Below are 24,036 nucleotides of genomic sequence, written 5' to 3' on the forward strand. Positions count from 1 at the left end.
ATATCTGTGAGTTAGAGGCCCGCCCAGTATACAGAGTGAGTCCAGGATAGCCAGGGCTCTGTTACACAGAGAAACCTTGTCTTGAAAAAAGAAAGAAAGAAAGAAAGAAAGAAAAAGAAATCATATTTGTACTCTTTTGCTTTCCTTATTGGAAGCTTAAAGTTTGAAACTCAGGGCAGGTGTGATGGTGCAGGTCTTTAATCTCAGCACATAAGAGGCAGAAGCTGGTGGATCTTTGAGTTTTGTTTGTTTGTTTTATTTTTCATTTGTTTTGGTTTTTTGAGATAGGATTTCTTTGTATAGCCTTGATTGTCCTAAAACTAGGTCTGTAGATCAGGCTGGCCTTGAACTCAACAAGATCTGCTTGCCTCTGCCTCCTGAGAGTACTGAGATTAATCAAAGATCCGCATCACTACCACCCAGTGGGATCTCTGAGTTTTAGGCTAGCCAGGACTACATACTGAATCCTAGGCCAGCTGGAACTTCATAATGAGGCTCTTTTCTCTCTCTCTCTCTCTCTCTCTCTCTCTCTCTCTCTCTCTCTCTCTCTCTCTCTCTCTCTCTCTCACACACACACACACACACACACACACACACACATGCATGTGCGTGTTACAATTATTTTACCAGTGTGGCCTAATAATAAACATTAATTATTATTTCAGCACTATTTTCTAACCTGCTAGCAGTCACTCAAGACAGACACCTGTTATATTTTAAAATAGCCTTAGTTATTCTGGGTCAGGACAGATATTAATGCCCTAAACTACTTGCCAGAGTAGGGCAGGTATTCCATACCTGCCCCAATCCTATGCCATCTGCTTGTAATATTTTCTATCAAGCTACCTCCCATTCATAATCCCAAATACTTGCTAATTATCATCGTCTGGGCCAAGTCTCCATCCACGCTGGCCATATACTTCTCCTCCGCCTAACCTATGGTGCAGCCTTCTTCTCCTCTCCTCTCCTCTGGTCTCTCCTCCTCCCAAGACTCTGTCTCCCCTAAGCCCTGGAGCCTTAGCCACGCCTATCCCATTTGCCCTGCCCAGGTGTGATGACCTTTTATTGGTCAAACAGTTTAGGCTCTTAGGCAAGGTACAGTGGGGCACAGAGACAGCAAGCAGTAATCAGTATCAAAACACACCAGACCAACCTCCAATTCACGAGTACACTGAAACATCATCCTTTAATTCCTCTCTTGCTACAAGGCTCAGATTTTATGAATGCACCTGTATCCACATTGCCCAGACGGATGTCCAGATGGGCAATGCCTGCTGGGAGCTCTACTGCCTGGAACATGGCAGCCTAATGACAAGACACCAAGTGACAGGACCATTGCTGAGGAAAAGTTATTCACCTTATTTGGGAAGACAGACACTGGCAGAGCAGTGTTTGTAGATCTGGAACTCAGCCATTAAGGAAGTTCACACTATTACCTATTGCCAGCTCGTCTGTTGTGAGGTATTCGCCAGAGAAGACTGCTCACACATGGTCTTCAGCCAACAGAAAGCTTTATTAGCTGGCCAGCAACTCAGTGTAGCACTGAGCCCTTTTCAAGATGAGCTTTTAAGCACAAAAACCATGTTCTGGGTTGATACGCTTCAGTTAATAGGAACAGATAGCCAGAAGCAGAACTACAGAAGCTAAAAAGCAAAGTTAGTACATTTAGGGACGTCCACAGAACTATGGACTTTGATGGATTTTGTTTTAGTTTTGGCAGGTGTTACTGTCTGAGTGCTGAGTTTTACAGCCTTAATGGTACTTCCATCATGGAGTCAATTGTGCTAAGGTCTCAGGGCCTATTACGATCTGGGGCCCTGTTACACTTCCACCCTGAGTAGCTTATCACAGGCAAGGAAAATGCTGGCAGTAACTATTCCTGTAGACCTGTAGACCAAGGGCAAGAAGGTCACTGTCTTCATTGTGGAATGAATTTACAAGATGACCGACTACCTCACAAGTCTTCAGGGCTTGCTTCTTGGTTTTTCGAAGATTTGGTTGGAAACACTAATTCTGGTTCATCTCCCTGCTAATGGAATGGCTCCTTTTTTTTGTTTTGTTTTGTTCTTGTTTTTTGAGACAAGGTTTCTCTGTGTTAGCCTTGGCTGTCCTGGACTCACTTTGTAGACCAAGCTGACCTCAAACTCACAGCGATCTGCCTGCCTCTGCCTCTGCAGGGAATAAAGGTGTGCACCACCACTCCCGGCTAGGAATGGCTCTTTCTTGATTGTGGTGTTCTCCATTGGTCACCCACCACCACTCATTCCTGGACCACTCTAACTGTGCCTTCATGGCAGGCAAGAGACCATCTACGACATCTATCATAGACACCACGATAAACCAGCACCCAACCTACACTGACCGGAATCACCTCATCACCCAATGATGTTTCCAACACTGCTTTTTTTTTTTTTTTTTTTTTTTTTTTTTTTTTTTTTAGATTTGATGGAGTCCTGAATGTTGATTCAACAGAATTCGAGACCAACCTGGTACCCAATCCTCACCCTGCTTCCCTCTGACTACATATGACCTGGTGAAGACCTAGCCAAGGTACAATAAGCTGTGTGTGTTCTGGCAACACCACAGACATTGTCAGGCCTCAGGCTCATCTAGAACACAAGTTTCATCTGAGATATGCCAAGCATGCCTTTGTGTACTACTATGTGGCTGAGGGCATGGAGGAAAGAGAGTTTTTCTGGGGCCCAAGATAACACGGCTGCCCCAGAAAAGGCTTAAGAGGCTGGAAGATAGAGTGGAAGGAAAGGATGCAAGCGAAGGGTATTAGCTCACGGGCTGCCGTTTTACACTTCATTCCTTGGGAATTTGTTCCCCGTATTTTTGTAGAATTGTCTCTGGTCATTCTAAACCATCAGTTTCCATTTAAAAGAAGAAAAAAGGGGCTGGAGAGACAGCTCAGCAGTTAAGAACACTTGCTGCTACCCCAGAGGCTGGGGTTTGGTTCCCAGAAACCACCTTTGCTTGTAACTCCAGCTCCAGGGCAATTTGAAGTTCTCTTCTGGCCTCTGTAGGCTCCCGCACACACGTGACATTACCCCTACTCCATATACATCTAAATAAAAATGAATCTTTAAAACAAAAAAAGGAAATACACTGAGATTTTAGAGAATTCTCATGTAAACTGTAAGTTTAGCACATAAATACTTTTTTCATGAATACATCTTTTTAGCATTACTTTCATTTCATTTAATAGCCATTAAAATATAAAGCTAGTTTATTTTCATAGCTTTTCAACAAAGTTTGTGATCATTTTACTTCTGAACAAATCTTTTCGTTTTTACTATTATTCTGTAAAACTGGTGTGAGAATTCATCCGAAAGAGTTACTTCCTAAGAATAACAGTAAGTGCAGATAGGGGCGGCTGTTTTAATACCGAGTCCAAAGAGAAATGAGACAGAAAGTAAATAAAGGAAAGTAAGCAACAGAGAGGAAGTCATCAGACTTAGGAAGGCCAAGGGCCATTGCAGGATCCCGAAGCGTCAGGGTTTCTCCAAACATCTGCCGGCATAAAATAGCAATGAGGGCTTTTTGTATATTTTTGTTTTGTGTTTTGAGTGTAACTGGGACTAGAGAATGTCGCCACTGGACCAGGCAGGTCACATATGTCACTAACCACGAGTGGTTGTGTCTCCCAGCTCCTCGGGTACTTAGGAATCCACTTAGAAAATTAGTTTAAAAGGTGAACGTTAAGACCTTCCCTTTTTGAGTTTCTAAAGTTAAAACATTCATAATTAATACATGGAAACCCACTACTGCTATTTCTTGCCCTTCCCTTCTAGCCTCAGAGCCCGCCCTACTCCAACCAACCAGTCGGAGTCCCCCACCCACGAGGCTCTGCCAGGTGCCGGCTGCTCAAGCCCCGCCCCAAGGAGGAGCTCCACCTCCTCCACCTGGCCCGAAGCCCCGCCCTCGCGTCATCGTACGTCAGCGCGTCGTAGCGGAAGCCGGACAGCGAATGAGCGCTGGCGGCCGCGGCCTCACCCTCGTCGTCGGCGCGTGCGCGCAGAGTGCGCGGGTCCCGAAACCCTGGCGGAGCGCAGCGCGAATGGAGGCCTGAGGGCGGCGGGGGCGGGGCGCGCCGCGAGCGGGGGCCGTGGCCGCGGCGGGCGCCGTCTAGAGGAGGCCGGGCCATCCGCCACCACGCATTCGGGCGCGGTGAAGCGCAGGCGGGTCAGGCCGTGGGCCGCGGCGGCGATGCAGCGACGGCGGCGCGCTCCGCCCGCGTCCCAGCCGCCCCAGGACGGCGGGCGCGGCGAGGATGTGGAGGTGCAGTTCTCCTCCGGGTGTTTGGGCTCGGCCGCTCCTGCCGGGCCCCCGGCGCGCGGCACCACCGAGGACGAGGAGCGGCTGGAGCGCGAGCACTTCTGGAAGGTCATCAACGCGTTCCGCTACTACGGGTAAGGCGCGCCCTCCGCCCGCCCGCAGCCTCGTGGCCGGTTCGCGGAGCCCGCCGTCACCTGCGCGTGGTCCTGTGGGACGGCTCCCCACCTCACCTGGAGCCGCCGGAACGAGCGTGCACTTTGGTAGAGAACTGAACGGTGCTCCTGAGTGACTCTAACCGGGTGGTGGAGGGTGGAAGTAATCCCGGAATTCTAAATTGTGCAGCCTTGGTAAGGAAAAGAGAGCAAACACCGGAGCCGCCTTTATGTTCTTGTAGTCTGCGAGTAAGTATGGAATTCCTTCCGTGAGCTAGGCATGGTTGTAGGACCCTTAAGTGTGCTCCCCATTCGTAATACAGCTTCCTAACTTCCGTCTAGGTAGGTGTTTATTTAGATAGCCTAATAAGAATGCGTAAGTGCATGTCTGAAAGGGTCTTCGTGCACCTGGGTTTTCAGGCAGAGATCATACATTTATTTTAGTAAGTGATAAAGTCCACTGGTAGCTGTATTCTGAGCCTGAAGTTGGAGCCAGCGAGGTGGACATGACCCCCCTGTGCGAGTCAAACCATCCTAGAGGGGACCCTCTTGTTGTTTATATATGTAACTCTTTTGCCTAGCTTTGGCCCCCTCAAGGGGCCTTATTTTATGTCACAGCGCATGGCAATGTTGTTGAAGCTCTATTTTTAACGAATAGAATATGGTGGCAAAGAAGGACACTCCCATACAGCCCTAGCCAGTTTGGGCCAAGAGTTACATTACTTTGTTACTGTTTTGAGTTGAGTAGTTATTTAGGATCTCAGTTATATTGTAGCAGGTGTAGAAGGCGCATGGGACCCAAGACCTCAAGCTCTCTAGATGGCAGCATTACTGCTTAGCTACCATTTAGGCACACTTCTTGGATCAAAGATTTCGATGAAACCATTTACTAATGAAACTCAGAAGTAGCGGTTATGGGAAACACCTTGGCATCTAGTAGACTCAGTTGAACTTAGGTAACTGTATTCAGTTTTTATATATTGGCGCCAAGAATTGGTGCTTATTATATAGACATTGGATGGACCCTTGGCCTGGGGAAATGGACCTTTGACCTGGAATTCGTCTTGAGTGTTGCAATATAGAAAAGGATGCTGTGTGCATTCTCAAGTTGTGACCTGGTTCCCAGCGCTTTCATCTCCCTTTACCAGTTGAATGTGGGATTGAAGGGAATTTTCACTGAAATTTTTCTTTATTTTTATGTACTGTCTGTGTGAAACACTCCAGATCTCTGGAAAAAGCAGTGTAGCACAAGCAACACGGTATGAGTGGTATGGCTGGCACTGTGCTGCTTTCCAGCATTTTTAAACAGTCTGGCTTTGAAGTGTGCATACTGCAGCCACTACTCACATCTGGATGGATTTAAACATAAGTTAATTAAAAGTTAGAACTCAGTTGTGCAGTCGCACTAGCTCATTTCAATGTGCCACTGTTGCTAGTGTACCATTTGTAGTGTGTGGATAGTAGTCTTCATCAAAGTCAGTTTTGACAGCAAGTCCTGTTCCAGACTCCTTTTGGAGGGCTTACTTGACCCCTAAATGTTATAGTGAATAGAATGCTTAGACTAAAGATCATAGGGCAAGAAATGCCTTTTGGCTCCTGAGTGTACCAAAAAATCTGGTGTATGAAGACATCCTTAAAAAGCAGGGTGCCATCCAATTTTCTTTATTTTGCCAAGGAGTAAAGTTCTTGGCCAATGAGGTCTTCACAGCTGTTCAACTCTGTACCCCTGAGCATAATGTAAACAAAGGGGCTTGGCTGGCTGCTCGAGGAGGGTACAGAATGACCAAATCCCTGATAGTTCCTGTGGTAGCGAAGTTAGTTACAGTTACAGCTTTGCAGATCAGACTGCTTTCAGCTCTGGTAAAATGCCCCCCTCCTTTGTGTTTTCTAACTTTGTGGTGTCTGTGTATTTGTGGCTCCACAGTTTGTACATAAACATGTGCTGAACTACATGAAGCTGTACACCTTCAGCCCAAAACCCTTTAAGAAGTTCCCATTGTGTTTTGTTTCTGGCAGCTCTGAAGACCACTAAGTCCCCAGGTGGGGGTGGGGCTGTGTTAAGAAATGTCCTTCCTCTCATCCAGCAGTTACCTATCAGTTGTATCAGAAAATACAGCTTAACTTGCTCGACTCCCTGCTACCAGGATGATACATAGTCTCCTCGGAAAACCAAAAGCAGGAGCATGCAAGCACTGGTTTTTGTTCTTACTGAAATGTGGAGATTTGAAAGTGGTAGAGATGGAGGTTGTTCCTATAAAAATTACTAGTAGGCCAGGGAGGGTTGGGAGAGCTTCAGTGAAGACAGCATGCATCCAAGCAGCAGTATTCCTAGGTAGCAATCCTCTAGTACTCTTGAGCCGTAATGGGGCTGAGAAAAGTCATTTGGAAGTGAAAACTTTCTGATGTGAGGGTTGGTTCTTTAGGAAAGGGACAGATGCTACTAAAAATGTTTTTGAGGTATGGTGAGAAGATGATGGAACAGCCATTTCCTAGGAATACTAGCAAGAAAGTTCTGCAATAAGACTGTTTGAGCTGTTCACGGTGAATTTTAAACATGCCACTGTGATGTTTGCCTAACTTTATTAAGGCAACTTTCGAACTATCTATGAATCAATTTTTAAAAACTCCCCCAAAGTCATTTTGTACGTATCCTTTCAGACCTGATATTGCTACTTTTGGAACTTATTCCCCCCTCTTTTTATTTTTATTTATTTATTTATTTTTAAAGATTTATTTATTATATATACAGTGTTCTGCCTACATGTATGCCTGCACACCAGAAGAGGGCACCAGATCCCATTATAGATGGTTGTGAGCCACCATGTGGTTGCTGGGAACCGATCTCAGGACCTCTGGAAGAGCAGGCGGCGCTCTTAACCACTGAGCCATCTCTCCAGCCCCCCTTTATTTTATTATTATTTATTTTTTTAAAAAATATTTATTTATTGTTATGTATACAGTTCTCTGCCTACATGTACACCTGCATGTCAGAAGAAGGCATCAGATCACATTATAGATGGTTATGAGCCACCATGTGGTTGCTGGGAATTGAACTCAGGACCTCTGGAAGAACAACCAGTGCTCTTAACTGCTGAGCCATCTCTCCAGCCCCATTTTTTAATTTTTTAAATATGCCCTCAACCATTTCTTGGCACAACTGAATCCCCCAACTTAAATAATTTATTTATAAAGAATAAAAGCTGTATTTGGTTCATAGTTTTAAAGGGTAGGAAGTTGAAGGTTGTGAAGCACATTTGGTGAAGTTCCTAGCTGGAGAGAGTCTTCAGAGCCTCGAAGTGCAGGGCAGCACATGGTGAGAGGGACTGAGCTTCTTCTAATGCCACCATCCCACCAGATTAGGGTGCTTCTATTTCACTGTAATTATGCCCGAAAGTCCTACCTTCAAACACCGTAGTTGTACATTTCCACCCACTTTATACCTCACAATGAGGATTAAATTTTAATGTGCATTTTTATGGCTACTTTCAAACCAGAGCAAATACAAACAGATTGTCAACACAATAGGTTCACTACCTAATGCCCAGCAGTTAGGAAATGTCTTGGTAAATTTCGCTTGCATAAAGTAGAATGTTAACAATCACGTTATTCATTTTTACTTGAAAGCATTTATGACATAGATAAGAAGTACATGGATTTTTTTTTTTTTTTAAGGAAAAGAACTTCATATCTAACTCAAAGCAAGTGCTTACTGTGTTTACTAAGTTTTCATATCGATGGAAGGCTAATAGCATGAGGTCTATGATACGTACCTTGCGGGTTTTGTGGAAATTTGTTCTAGCTAGTCTATGTTATATTTATGCTTGGCATTTATTAAATTTCAGTAAATGCTATTTCCATGATCATTATATCATTATCTTTACCTTGTTTTATCAAGACACTTCTAGGATGTAAAAGGATCACATAGTAGTAAGTAACAAACCAGGTTAAGGTCTTTCTGCTCTGAGGAGGCTCGTACTGTCTCCTGTGTAAAAGAGCACTGTCACTTCAGCCACGGCCCAGGTGGCCTCTCTCCCAGAATGCCTTAGGGGGCATCCTCCCAGCGTGCTGCACATGACTGTGGTATGTACGTATAGCAGGAGCTTCTTCTGTGCTTCATTACCTTCACAGAGGTATTTAATTTTCATTTTAAAGAAGAGCTTGATGCCGGCCTCATGTTTGTAATCCCAGCACTCTGGGAAGCAGAGGCAGGCAGATCTCTGTGAATCTGAGGCCAGCCTGCTCTACAAACTGAGTCCAGGACAGCCAGGGCTACACAGAGAAACCCTGTCTGTAAAAACAAAAACCATAAAACAACAAAAAAAGTGCTTGTTTTATTTGTATATAGAGAATGTAAAGAATAATACAGTGAATGCCTATGAGCCCACCACCCAGTTTCCATAGTCTGTCTGCGCTTGTCACCCCACACACGCACACACGTACATGCTCACATACACACTCACATGTGTGTACACACACACACACACACACACACACACACACACACACACACACACACACACACAGTCCCATCCCTTTTCCCCAGAGAGGATAGTCCTAAAACTTGCCTTGCACACTGGCTTGGTTCCTAAACAATGTAGTGTTTAATGTTATATAAAATGAAGTTGTGTATAATGTGTTCTTTAATTTGCTTGTTTTTAACAAATATTTATGTTCTTGCTTTTTATCTGTATAATAATTGTAGCAGTACTTTGTATATTTCTTTTATAGCTATAACTTCCTCATCCTGACCACTGATAATGGGATTTCTGTTGTTTAGGGTGTTCTATATTTGTTGTTGGACAGTGCTGTGGTAAAAACGGCTTGTGTAGGAGTATGATTTCTAGATTATAGGGTAGATAAATATTAAGCTTTACTAAGGATACTGTTCTTTTGCAAAATAGATATATTCATTTATGCATTTACTATTCGTGTGTAAATGTTCTATTTTTCCACAATTTCACCAGCATTGGACCTAGTTGGATTTACAGATTTTTGCCAATTTGATCGATATAAAATGACATTTAGCTTTTTAAAATGAGTCTCTCTTTTTTTTACTTCGTAAATAAGCAGTCCCCAAAGTAACCATTCGAAAGCTTTGGAATGCAAATTTTGAATGTTGTATATTTTTCAAAATTCAACTTGGCTGGCTTTAATTCGTTTCAAGACATATTTTATGTGCCATTTATTTACTGTTCGATTGTGAGGATTAAACTGAGGCCATTTTAACTCACTCTTACAGCATCGTGTTACTACTTGATGATGTAGCCAAGCCGTCCTCTGGTTTCGCCCATAATGTTTAATTTGAAAATTGAACTTATTAAAAATAATTATAAGTTAATTTCATGTGTCCTTATTAGTATACATGTCTGTTCTTACTTGTCATAAACCATTTTGTTGTTGTTGATTGCTCTGAGAAATAATCCTCATAAAGTAAAAACATAACTAAACTTCTTCAGAAGTCAGAGGGTGGGAAATAAGGGTGGTGTCCAAGATAACTAGGGAATGGTTAGGGAGGCTGACAAAATGTTGTTATTTTATTAATAATTTATTGAGATTACATCCCGATTGTTATCTCCTCATTTGTATCTTCCCACCACCGTCCCTTCCCTAGACCTCTGACAGAAGGACCTCTTCCCCCACCATATGATCACATAGGCTGGCAGTCTTAAAATGAGGTTGGCCTCTGGTGAGAGAATTCTTTATGCCAATTAAAATAAAACACCTTTTCTGTTTTAGCACCAGTATGCATGAACGAGTGAACCGAACAGAAAGACAGTTCCGATCACTTCCAGATCACCAGCAGAAGCTGCTTCCTCAGTTTCCTCTTCACTTGGACAAGATCCGGAAATGCATTGACCATAATCAGGAAATACTGCTGACCATTGTGAATGATTGCATTCATATGTTCGAAAATAAAGAATATGGAGAAGATGTATGTGAAATTTGTTCTCTTTTCATTTTAGGGTCATATTTGTATGTCTAAGGTTTGTGATGGTCATCCACTCTACTGAGAGGATGTTTTATGAAACTGGAAGAATGGTATACTAGAAATTGCATTTGTTCACTGTTATTTTTTTAAGACCTAGATAATTGTTGGTGCTTTCACATGGTCTTTGGACTGTCCTATATTATAATATGCTATACTGTATTACACTATGCTGTACAGTGCTATATATATACTATCTATGCTTTACTAGTTACCTTAGTTACTTTTTCTTGTTGCTTTTTCAGTATCATCTATAAATATTCATCTTTTACTTAAAATTTTTTTCAATTAAATTTTAAGTGACTAGCAGTAATAGAAATTGAAGTCTGTTTGTTATCCACAAGCTAGGTAGCTTTTAGCCAGTCCAGTGTGAGCCACACAGGCTGCCCATCAATAAACTAGAAGGACTTACTTGCCTCTCTTGGAGGGTGGGGCGTTCGGTCTCCATAGAAGCTCAGTGCTGGTCCTTCCTGAGTAAGGTCAGCTTTACTTTGTGGAGTCTTACTCGAATGAGGGTAGGAGTAAGAACAGCCAGCTTTTTTTCATGTAGGATCTTAAGCTGCATTTGAGCCCCTAGTTAGGTGAGAGGCCAGTAGCTATCCACTGACCCACCTATATCTTAGTATGCTCATCTAGCCATATTCAACATTGACTCTAAGAAAATAATTCTTTTTCCCCCCTTTAAACAGGGCAATGGGAAGATTATGCCAGCATCGACATTTGATATGGATAAGTTAAAATCTACACTGAAACAGTTTGTAAGAGACTGGAGTGAAACCGGGAAAACAGAAAGAGACGCCTGCTATAAGCCAATCATTAAAGAAATCATAAAAAATTTTCCAAAAGAGAGATGGTAAATACTGCTGCATTTTAAATCACTTTCTTCAAGATGTACAAGCACTTAGCTATGACATTTCACCTTGTGATCCACTCTCACAGCCACTCTGTGCCTGTGTGTGTTTGTGTGTGCAAGTGGTACATTTGTTAGTGAGTGCTTCAGCTCTGAGATTAAAGGTTTCATGTTTGGTAACATTTGCTCTAGCAAATATGAAAAATTGAAACTAACATTAGAATAAACATGTATAGTCAATAATGCACACTACCTTATAAGTTGTTTTCATAGCAAAGCAATAGTGGTAGATTTTACTGTATCTCATTATGACATACTTAAAAGGAATGAGGGATCCATACCCTAGAGAAGCAATTAACTTTTTGGACATAGTCCCTTTGGGCATTCTGAAGTTTGTGTTCTGCTTTTCAGACTTATATCTGTAAATGAATAAAATGAAATGCATATGGCTACAAAGAACCACTTATTTTGAAGTAAAGTTACTGAAATCTTTAAAAGCAAATCTGGCAGGCTGAGTGATGCTTGTTAAAATACATGAGGGCTTTTGTTTGGATCCCTAGCTCCTGCTTTAAAAAGCCAGGCTCTTCGTGGTCCCAGTGCCTGGAGCCCATTCTGTCTTCAAAATACAAGGTGGGAAGCCACTGCATAAGATACTCATTCTAAATTTCTAGTGCAGCGCGCGCCCCCCCCCCCCCACTAAATTTTTTAATTAAAGCAAATACTGTGCTATGTATTGAGTAAAAACAGCCTGGCAGTGAGTATAAGTACTATATTATGAAAATGCTGAATACTTTGATAAAAATGTGATTCCAATTAGTAATAAAATTCCTAAAGCTACTATTGCTCATTGCCTGCATTTTGTCATTGAGGACAAGTATCAACTAGAGATTATTGCAGTTAGAAGCTGTTTAGAGCTGGAGAAAAGGCTCAGTATTTAGAATGTATGCTTACTGCTTTTGCAGAGAACTCAAGTTCTGTTTCCAGCTGAACATCATCACAGCTCACAGCCACCTGTAATTCTAGCTCCAAAGGATTTGATACCCTCTGTGGACCCTGCAGGCATCTGTACTCATATCTGCACATTTACACACACACACACACAGACTTAAAAATTAATAAAATAAAAAATGTCCCCATGTTCTTAGGCCCGGTGAATTTTGTCCTCAGACCCCTGTGATCCATAGGTCTCTGTGTTCAAAACTCCAGAGTTTGAGTGTATCATTGGAGGAATGTCAGTACCTATGTCTCTTTTTCTCTCTATTGACCTTTTAATTTTGAAGTAGCTTCAAAATTATGGTTCATAGATTGTACAACTGCCTTCCATATACTCTTTACCAAAATTCATCAAGTTTTGGCATTTTGAAACATCACTGTATCATTCCACCTTCTTCCCTCCTTCTTCCAGCATATTGATGTCTAAAACCACACATTCAAAATCACTGTAAAGCCATGTGAGACTTCAGGTAGTATTTGTCATGTTTTCTTACTGCTTAATACTTCACAATTTTAGTCTACAGAGTCACACTGTTTAGCCATGAGTGGCCTGGAACTCACTGTGTAGACCAGGCTGACCCAGAGCATAGAGATCCATATACCTCTGCCTCCTGGGTGTTGGTTTAAAGGTGTGCTCCACCACACAAGCACAGAGTTTATTCTTCAAAACAAATCTGTTCCCTTTAAGTTACCAGAGTCAGGAAATTGATCCTTGTACACAGTGATGGAACTTGATAGTATATACTCAGGTTTCATAATTGCCTTTATAGTCTCCTTATAACATTTTCTGTCCACTTCTGTCCAGTTTAGGCTATTGCGTTCATTTAATTGCTAATATCTAGTCTTTAACCAGCAACTTTCATGACATTGATGTCTTTTGAGGAATACAAGAAAGTTATTTTATAGACTTATTAAATCCTTTTCCAGATACCATGTGCACAGACAAAATAGCTGTGACTCCACCGTTAGATATTTTATTTATATTGTTTTATTTTTGTGATTTGTTTGGTTTGGTTTGGTTTTTGAGACAGGGTTTCTCTATGTAGCCTTGGCTGTCTCAGACTCTCTTTGTACATCAGGCTGGCCTTGAACTCGCAGATCTGCCTGTCTCTGCCTCCCTAAGTGCTGTGCACCACCATTGCCTGGTTGTAGAAATTTTAATTTTTTAATAACTCACTTCAAGTATTACCTGGCTTCTCTACACTCCTGCTAGTATTACTGTTATATTAACTTCCAAATAATTTCTGAGGAGCCATCTTTAGACTGTGGAGATCATACCCTGTTACCATATACTTCTCACTGAGAATTATACTGCACCTGGGTAGTTCTTACGTGATGACATGAGGCGGTCTGTGCTGTGGTGCTTGTGAAGTGACGGTCACAGTCCACAGGCTGCTTTCTACTAAAAGGAGACTCTTCAGTCTCCTGTAATATTTATTTCGAGGACTTACAGTTCTTATTTTATTCACTGATCTGTTACTATTGTTTTAATTTTGTTGTTCAAATTCCTGTATTCCTTGAGGATTTCTTTGTTTACTGAAAAAATAAAACCCATGTTATAGATACCTTTAAGGGTTGGCTATCTCTCAAAGGATTTGGTTCGTTTTAATTTGGAATGCTAAGATGTCAGTTGCTTTGAGCATTCTACTGCACAGACACAAGCACACACTAATACTCAGTGCTGAGTTCCTCCTTTGTAGCCCTGGTCTCTCTCTAATGTTAGGTGCTTTAACTTTATGGTTTTCTGAGGCAGGGTCTCATTGGAGCTCACGAGCTCATGCTGGCCTTGAACTTAAAATCCTTCTGTTTAGATATACCTCCAGAGTGCTAGGACTATAGGCATTTGCTCTCACAGCTCAGCACAAAATTGTTTTCAGTGAAATTTTTTTTGAGTCCTTTGGTTTTTTGAGTTTTTGTATTAACAGTTTTGTTTTAGTTGAACGTCTTTTTTTTTTTTTTTTTTTTGCGGGGGTGGGGTGGGGGGAGGTCAGGACAGTAGTATACTCGAGGGTAATTTGTTTTAACTTTTGAAATACTCTTTTTTGTTTTTTAAGTTAGCAAACAACATAATGGGTTTCATTATGGCAGTTTCATTCATATATGTCAAACATGGCTTTTATTCATCCACTGTGTCTTGTAGCTTATTTTCAGGAGAATATACATCTTAAAAGTCATGTTGTATATCCTTATGGCTTTTTGACACTTTGGACTGTATTTTCTGAATAGGATCTAGGTTTCTTACAGATTTTTTTTTTCTGGGGGAGGATTTCATATGTAATATCATATCATGCAAAAAGTCTTTATTTCTTCCTTTTCAATCTGACTACCCTTTAATCTTTGTTTGTTTTCTTAGGGGACAGTGTTCTCTTTTTTCACCACAGAGTATAATGCTAACTGTGGAGTTTTTATAATTCCCCTTTTCTTATAGAATATGTTTCCATCTTATAAAGGATGTTGAATATTGTTGAATACCTTTTGATTCTATTGAGACAACCTTGTTGAGGTTCTCCCCCCCCACCCGATTTTACTAAAATCTCATTTTCTTGTGTTAAACCACCTTGCCTTCTTTGGATAAATCATATTTGGTTATAGTAAATAATTTCCTAAGCGTATTGTTGGTTTAGGTTTGCTAATATTTTGTTTGACATTTCTACACTTAATTTTAAGGGATAGTGGTCAATAGTTTTCTTTTGCTGGGAGTAACCCTTATCTTCTACCCATGGGACATTGAGATGATGACAGTTGTTTTATTTTATAATTTTCATTTAAGTAATTTATTCAGATTACATCTAAATTGTTATTCCCTTCACTTGTATCTTCCTGTTCCCCCTCCCTGCCCCTTTCATCCTATTCCCCTCCCCTAGGACTGTGGCAGAAAGGGACCTTGTCCCCCACTATAAGATCGCAACCTATCAGGTCTCTACCTGGTAGCCTGCTTACTCTTCCAACAGTTGTTTTATTATTATTCTCCGGAATACAGGAAATAACCTCCAGTAAGAATCATTTTGAGATTTACTTTGAGTTGGAATCCTACAAGTTGTAGCTTTTAAATGCTGCTTGTGTTCAGACTTCAGTGCTACTACAAGTCATCTGTTTACTTTCTATACGTGGAGCTACACTCTCGTCTCTAAGATTTTTACCAGCGGCATTTCACAAAGGGTTCCATGGCTACTAAAATAATGAACTGATCTCTTGTATTTACTTTTTATAATTTTTATTTATTTATTCATTCATTTGTTTGTTACTTGCTTTTGGCTTTTTGAGACAGGGTTTCTCTGTGTAATAGAGCTCTTGCTGTTGTGGAACTCACTCTTATAGACCAGGTTGGCCTTGAGCTCCCAGAGATCCACCTGCATTTGCCTGGGATTAAAGGCGTGAGCCACCTCAGCCTGGCTTATAGATTTTATAATTGATTTACGTTTTATGAAGCTTTACGAACAGCATTACTTTTATGGGGATATTATTTGTTTTTTAGTTTCTAGTTTTTATTCTCTCTGAATCTCATCAGTGCTTTGCTCAATAAAGTTCTAGATAATGGTTTCTTTACATTCTAAATATCTCTGAAAAATCAAAGCATCTTTGTTTCTGAAAGTAGGTTGTAAAGTAAAGCTCTTTAAACTTTGAATGTACCAAAGTTTAAGTGAATTTCAAAGGCTGAAACATCAGATGTTTATCAGTTTATTCATTCTGAGATATTGAGTAATATGTGCTATTGTGTTAATCAGCCTTTCAACACTCATCTACCATAACGAGCATGCCATAGTAAAGGTATTTGGAAAGCTTGTATACTCAGTACTGTCTTAGAGTTATTTTTCTGCTGTTACAGTGTAAGCAGTTTTTTACTGCTCTCCAGCCTCCCCTTCCCATCCCTGAAAACAATGACTGTTACAGATATGATCACGATATACATTCACACACTCATAACCGTTAAATGAAATATACTGGGGAAATGTTTATTCCTCCTGTTTATTCCCATTGGACCTGATGGGAAAATACATATTTCTTTCTATATCATTTTGTTTTGTTTTACTTAGTTTCTTTATAGTAGATAAGAAAGTTAAATAGTAAGGGCACATACATATTAAAGTCAAAGCTTTCTCATCAAATGTAAACCCTGAGAGCCAGCTGGAGGTGTGGTGTTGTGTTAGCTGTGTTCCTACATGGCTGAGGCAGGATGACTGTGAAGTTGAGGTCAGCCTGCATTGCACAGCAAAACCCCGTTTCAGAGAAAGAAAAGTGCCTAAATGAGGCATATTAATTATAGCCATTCAGAATGCAAGTTAGCTCTGTATAAAGTGTCATTTGGGTCTCAGATTGAACCACAACAGGCATAAAAACTTAATATCCTTACTTATACTTGAGCTGGATGATTTAACTCAGTTTCAACTGCTTTTCCTTACTGAGATTTTGGTGATGGTCATCCTGAGGTGTCTATGAAGGGTAGCCGATTTAATGAATATCCATAGAACTGCCTGTATTTGATCATTAAAATGTTTATGTAAACACATTTATTTTACCTGTTTGTCCATGTTGGAGACGAACGTGCTTGAGTTTTTAGGTATAGGCAATTTTGAAGGCACAGATTGGTTTCTGCATGGGTCGGTTTGTTGGTAAGGAAATGCTTTCTACATTTTGCCAAATGCCAGATCATTGGCCTCAGCTTTGGTTTTACCTAAAAGGGGTTTTCTGTGTTGCTCTTGTGAACAGTTGATCATTGAAGTTAGCAAACAGTACTCTTTGTTTTTGTTTTATTTTTCACTTAAAATTCAAGCTTAGCTCAGTGTGGTGGCTTTTATGTCACGAATTCTAGCATTCATGAGGGTGAGCGAGGCCAGTATGGTACAGCTTGTTTTAGACTAGCCAGGGCTACGCATTGAGACCCTGTCTCAAGCAAAAACATGTGAGGTCAAGGTCGAAACTGTTTTCTCATGTGAACACAAGGAGAGTGTAATGCTAAAACATTTGATAGAATGGTATGTACTGAAATCGTCACAAAATAATAAAGAAAAACAGCAAAACCAATATTGAGTTTTTCCAAGTGTCTGCAGGTTCAATGCTATAAAGTACATATATTTGAAGGAAAGACACATTTGAACATAACTTAAAGACTGATATTTCTTTTATCCTAAAAACTATTAAACTGCTTCTGTAACTGTTGTTTTCAGATCTTACTTCATTAGCCTATTTTAACACTATTTGGGGTGATGCTTGTTTGTGAGTATGTCAATACTCACTGTGCTCCAAGACGACATTGGTAGACTGATTAAAGTGTATCTTTCACATAGTTTTTAAGGGAAAATACTGAGCTTGAAAAAAGCACTTTTCTATTTATATTAAAATAAAGGAATTAATTATATTTAAGAAGGGGTTTACTAACTTAAGAGAACCCATTTTAGAAGAGAAAATGAAGGAGATACAGACTGCCACATGCAAATGTAAAGTGAAGAACCCTACCTCATTCTGAAAGCTTTCTTGACTGGAAACAGCTATGTGTTTTCGACTTCTTTCAAGACAGAATTTCTTTTTTCTTTTATTTTCTTCTTTTTTTTTTTTAAGATTGATTGATTGGTTGATTATGCATACAGTGTTCTGCCTGCACACTTGTACACCAGATCTCATTATAGATGGTTGTGAGCTACCATGTGGTTGCTGAGAATTGAACTCAGGACCTTTAGAAGTGCTTTTACCCTCTGAGCCATCTATCTCTCCAGCTCTTTTTTAAAAAAGGATTTATTTATTATGTATACAGTATCCTGTATGTACACCTGCACACCAGAAGAGGGCACCAAATCAGAATTTCAGTTGTTCATATTTCTAGAATAATACCTCAGTGATAAAGCATTCCAAGATTAATAATTCAAAAGAAAATGGTATAAATTGACATAAAGGAATATAAGACAATCTCACAAGAAAATTTAAATGTAAAAACTATGTTAAGAAGCCATTTTTTAACAATGTTTGGCAAAATTTGAAACAGGAAACAGCAAAGCTGTGGAGCAACATGTTTCTTGTGAAAGAAGCAAATTAGTAAAAATTTTATAGAGGACAATTTGATGGTATTTGCCAATCTTAGAGTTCAATATTGTTGAATCTGATGTACAGATATACTTTTGTGTGTAGAAATTATTTTAATATTATCAAAATATTAGGAGTAATGTAGATGTCTTTAATTGTTTTTTGGTTTTTGTTTGTTGTTTTTTAAGAGAGTATCTCATATAGCCCAGGCTGGCCTTGAACTCCTGGTCCTCCTGCTGTACACCCTGGATGTTGGGATTTAGGCATGCACCACCATGCCTATTTATGCCGGCTGGGATTGAGCTCCAGGGCTTCCCATATGCTAGCTCTAATAGAGCTGCATCTCTGTCCTGCTTTAATGATTCATTTGTATAGACCACTGTTCAGAATTTATTGACATAATCAGGCTGTGAATATATATGTCCTAATGTAATTTTAAATGCTTTGTTAGCTACCAAAAAAAGAACAAAAGTGGAAACACATGAAGATAATAAACTAGAATTTCCAGAATATTATTTCAAACTATATTAACATAAAATATTATTAGTGAGGTTTTTTTCATTCATTCTTCTGTCAAGTTTTTGAGGTCCAACCTAGTTTACACTTAGAACATATATCACTTTATATACTTTAAATAATATGGATATGATGCCATCTGCTGCATTGAACAGAATGACTGTGATTCAGAGAACTACTTTTGCTGCTTAAAAGTTGCAGGTGGCTGACTAGGTAAGGACGCTTGTTTCACAGCCTGGATGACCTGAATTGTTTTCCTGACACATCGTAGAAAGACAGACCCAATTCCTGCAAGTTTTCCTTTGACCTCTACATGCATGCTGTGGTGCATGGGAGAACACATATGAGGGGGAGGCGGTGAAGAAGCTTCTTATATTCTCACCACTAGCAGTCAGCCAAATGTCACCATGCCAGTACCACAAAACAAAGGATATTGCATTGGAGCAGGCTAATTTGTAAAGCAAAGATGCAGTTAATTAAACCTGTCAAGAACATTTACTGTTGGTAAAACGGCCTAGTCTGCTTGTGTCTTTAATTTTGTCCTTATCGACGTACCTCATGGCCTGCTGAGACTTCTCCCTTGTGAATTAGGGTCACATTTGTAGTAAATGCGCCCTATGAACCTGGTAAATTTACTACTTTTTTTTTTTTTTTTGCTAAGAATCTCAAGCAGGCAGTATTTGATTATTTAGTCACAATTTATCTGTTTCTGGTTTTTAAATGTTTAAAATCATATCTATATTTAAAGTTTGTTTCTCTTCTCCATTTAAACAAGAAATGTTTGGGCCTTATTACAGATTCATAGCATTTTGTCTTTTGGGGGAAATCTAGTTAAGATTATACATTTAGGAAAGTGTTCTTGCCATCTCACCCACTCCTTGTTTGGTTCTTGATCAATCATATTGTACTGAATTTTTTTGTGGGTGTATGGCTGGAGAGACAGCCATGGGTGCTCTGAATTTGTTTTAAGGCCCATTGAAAACACCATTTTGTCATAATGCAAATAGTTTGAAGATTTGCAGTAGTCTTATCAATTTATGAAGTAGAAACAGTGTGTTTTATACTTTTTGTCTTGTGCCTTTAAAAAATTTTTTATTTACTTATTTACAATGTATACAGTGCTCTACCTGCATGCTAGAAGAGGGCATCAGATCACATTATAGGTGACTGAGCCACCATGTGGTTGTTGGGAATTGAACTCATGACCTCTGGAAGAGCAGCCAGTGTTCTTAACCACTGAGCCATCTCTCCAGCCCCTTGTCTTGTGCCTTCTTACACGCTTAAAATACCAGTGTACTGAGCTGGGCGTGGTGGCACACGCCTTTAATCCCAGCACTCAGGAGGCAGAGGCAGGCGGATCGCTGTAAGTTCGAGGCCAGCCTGGTCTACAAAGTGAGTCTAGGACAGCCAAGGTTACACAGAGAAACCCTGTCTCGAAAAACCAAAAACCAAAACCAAAACAAAAAACAAAAAAACAAAAAACCAGTGTACTTCTTGGTACAATGTAGAGATATAGGGAAATTTTGATACACCATAAGTATAATCTTCTATAAGTTACTAAATTGTTCTTGGTGCTTTTGTTTGGTTTAGTTTCTTTAAGGACAAGAGTTTTCAACGAAGTAAATATTAAAAGGACAAAAAAAGATGAGAGTTTTCACTCTAGCCCTGGATAGCCTGGAACTTACTATGTAGACAAGGATGGCCTCAAATGATCCACCTGCCTCTGTCTCCTGAGTGTCGGGACTAAAGATGTGTGCCATTCCTCGAAGGTGTATTATACAAGCATATATTCTTAAATAGATATATAAAACCACTTTACTGATTGAGCCATTTCCCTGGCCTCTAATTTTTTATTATTTTTTTTATTTTAAAATGCAGTATGCAAAGATTATTCCATAGAATATGATACTACTACAAATGCCATGTTGCTTTCTGAGTGTGAAGGCCTCAGAAAACAGGTAGTTTATAAGATTTGAATGGTTTGAAATTGAATTGGATTTGTGAACCAAATTTTGAAAACCAGATAGTTGAATTCCCTTTTTACAGACATACCAACTGATTACACAGATTTTTCCTTTGGGTGCCCATACAAATGTCATTTTTCTCATTTTTAAAAAAAAGTTACTTTTATCTCTGAGTTTGAGGCCAGTCTAGTTTACAGCGCGAGCTCCAGGACAGCCAAGGTACACAGAACAACCCTGTCTTGAAATAAAAGTTACTTTCAGTGGAGGCGCATGTGCATATCAGATGGCAGTGTAAAAAGGGTTGGTTCTCTTCTCCCACTGTGTGGGTCTTGTGGATTAAGCTTGAATTATCAGCCTTAATCCGAACTGCCTTTATCCACTCAGCATCTTCCCAACCCTATACTTTGATTTGCCAGGTTCTTGAGAAAAGGTCCTTGCCCCCTACTTTTCCCGACCTAAAGCTTATTGCAGTCCTATTGAAAGAATAGCAGAGTTTAGAGAAAAGGAAACATGCAGTGGCAATGTGGTGAGATAGAGCCTCTGGCTTGGTATATTTGTCATAAGCGCTTGCCCAGAGTACTTGCAAGGGAGCTGTGGCAGGAAGGTCGTGAGTTTGAGGCCAGTCTGGGGCTGTTTATAACTAGTAGACAGTGGATGCCCATTTTCTAAGAGAATATCTGTCCCTCTGACTCCCCCCCCCCTTTTTTTTTGGAAGAGGGTAGGGGCAGCAGAGACAGAGTCTTATATATTTCATCTCCCAGGCCATTTCTGGAATTTACTGTATAGACCAGGCTAATCTCAAACTCATGACAATCCTTTGAGCTTCACAATCTGAAGTTTCAGGTATGAGCTACTGTGCCCAGTACCTTTGTACTGTGCCTTTACTTTTTGTAACAGACCTATATAATTTTAGAGGTATACTTAATACATTAAAATCTAAATGTAATTAATTTATTTTGTTCTGTAAATCTTTGTGCTGTATGAACTTAGAAGTAATTTTTGTTCTCTGCCTCATGGTGAAATCACATCCACATGGAATGAGGGACAATTTATGTTCTCAGAAATAAGAATGACTATAAGTCTTTAAATACAATGTGATTCTTTTTTTTTTTTTTTTTTTCCGGAGAAGTGTGTGTGTTTTGTTTTTGTTTTTTGGGTGGGGAATAAAGCCCTCACTTGATAGCATGACAATTCCTTCCATCTCTTATTTTTATTGCTATTTAGAAATACGTCAGCTTTAAGATGTCAAGAGTAAGCTTATTCTTTTGAGTAATTAAGTTTTTAGTTGTTAATATGGATTTTGCCTTTTTTTTCCTCTTACTTTTTTTCCTCTTTGAGGGGCTGGATATAATTGCTTGTTTCATTTCAGGGATCCTTCTAAAGTAAATATTCTGGTACCTGGTGCTGGACTAGGAAGATTGGCCTGGGAAATAGCTATGCTAGGTTATGCTTGTCAAGGAAATGAATGGAGTTTTTTTATGCTCTTTTCTTCCAACTTTGTACTCAACAGGTATTTAATTTACTTTTTGCTGAAAATAGTAATTTCTCAAAATCAAATTGCCTTACCTATTTTTGAACAATTCTGATTTAGAAGAAAAGTATGTAGTACTTGATTGATACAGATCATATTTACATTACGTTCATGATGCTTATGTTGATCGCCACCATAGCCAGTGTTGATTAGGTAACAGTGTTCACACAGGGCAAGCAAACAATGTTTTAGAGTGTAACTGGGCATTCCATAAAACTAAAATGGCATCTCTTAAGAGTTAATTGTAATATAGGAGGGAAGTTTTCTCATTTTTTAAAGCTTTTTCACCTTTTGTTTTCTGTACAAGTTTATTGTAGCATTTGTAGCTATTTTCCCTAACTGACTTTGCAGTATGTAGCCTGTTCATATGACTGCCTTGGAGTGAGGTCTGAGAACGTCTGTGTCCTCTGCCTTCTGTGAAGGCGTGAGAAGAGAATTGTTATTTTTTAAATCAGAAGATAGAGACAGATACCTAGCTGCTTGTTTGAGTAGCACCAGCCTCTAATCCTAGCTGTTGTGGGGTGAAAACAGGAGGAGCAAGAATTCAAAATGCTATCCTCAGTTGCACAGTGAGTTCAAGGCCAGTATGGACTGCATAAGACCCTGTTTCAAAAACAAGAAAATTTGAATAAGTTTTTAAATAAATTTGAATGAATAGCACATGTGAATCTCTGAATTTCTTTTAATCCATGGTTGGTCATCTACATGTAGGCACAGCTTCAGATAACTGAGTGTAGTGTAGCCTTGACACTGTTTAAGTCTAATGAATTATATGTGAAAAATTTCGGTCAATAGTAATATATTAGTGCTTAAAGTAGCTTTTGTTTTTCTTTTTCTTTTCTTTTGTCTTTTTTTGTAAAATGTGTGGTTAACATTGAACTTTATGCTCATATTTTACAGATGTTCTGAAATTAACAAATATAAACTTTATCCCTGGATCCATCAGTTTAGCAATAATCGGAGATCAGCTGATCAGATTCGACCCATTTTTTTCCCTGACGTTGACCCCCATAGTCTTCCTCCTGGTTCTAACTTTTCCATGACAGCAGGAGACTTTCAGGAGATTTACTCAGAATGCAGTAAGTTCAAAAGCTTTTACTCATTATTCTAAAACTCACCCTGTGTTGTAACCATTTATTTTCTTGGCAGAATATAATGTATGCAAGGTCAGTGACAATTTCCAAGGTCATGAAAAAGGCAGTGACAGGAAATGTAAAGAAATATATGTAAATTCAATAAATGTTGACTCTGTTAATAAAAGGCAACTTATAAATACTCCAAATGCAGTAAAGATGGAAATAAGCTAGTATGGGAATGGAACGCTCTGTAAAGAGGCTGTGGCTTGATGGACAGAGATGAATAGTACTTGAGGTACAAAGACAGAAAAGAATAGAGTTATGGGGCTGCAGCAGGGGAGACTGGCAAGGAAAGACATGTCTTAAAAGGCAGGTTAGCTTTGGTTGTAGAAGACTTGTATCAGGTTGGAAGTTAGATTTCAGTCTGGCAGGTTACTGAAGACCTTGGAGGGAGGTGGGAATGGGAGTGGGAAGAGTGTGGACTGCATAGCAGGAAGAACGACAACAGAACTCTGAGCTGTAGCAAGAGCATTCTTTCAATAAATAATGCTTGTCACTTGTTAGAAGCCAATTATATTCTAGACATTCAAGACACCAGAGATAGTAGGGCAAAAGTCCGTAGCCACAGGGAACTTGAAACTCTGGAAGGGACAAAGAGGCCATAGCATACAA

General features: G+C 39.8%; 2 protein-coding genes across 2 annotated transcripts in view; both read left to right on the plus strand.

Annotated features, from left to right (window-relative positions):
• Window positions 1-2,386, plus strand: part of Nmrk1 (nicotinamide riboside kinase 1) — a 30,201-nt gene extending 27,815 nt beyond the window's left edge. Inside the window, exon 8 of the mRNA XM_051146930.1 lies at window positions 2,298-2,386. Within this exon, the coding sequence (XP_051002887.1) occupies window positions 2,298-2,386 (89 nt within the window). The remainder of the gene's footprint in view (window positions 1-2,297) is intronic.
• A 1,811-nt stretch (window positions 2,387-4,197) lies between these two features.
• Carnmt1 (carnosine N-methyltransferase 1) overlaps window positions 4,198-24,036 on the plus strand; it is a 28,844-nt gene continuing 9,005 nt past the window's right edge. The window contains exons 1-5 of the mRNA XM_051146220.1: window positions 4,198-4,415; window positions 10,170-10,365; window positions 11,109-11,272; window positions 22,127-22,267; window positions 23,189-23,367. Of these exons, the coding sequence (XP_051002177.1) occupies window positions 4,213-4,415; window positions 10,170-10,365; window positions 11,109-11,272; window positions 22,127-22,267; window positions 23,189-23,367 (883 nt within the window). The 5' untranslated portion in view covers window positions 4,198-4,212. The remainder of the gene's footprint in view (window positions 4,416-10,169; window positions 10,366-11,108; window positions 11,273-22,126; window positions 22,268-23,188; window positions 23,368-24,036) is intronic.

This window comes from Acomys russatus, chromosome 5 (assembly GCF_903995435.1).
Source record: "Acomys russatus chromosome 5, mAcoRus1.1, whole genome shotgun sequence".
Lineage (NCBI taxonomy): Eukaryota > Metazoa > Chordata > Mammalia > Rodentia > Muridae > Acomys > Acomys russatus.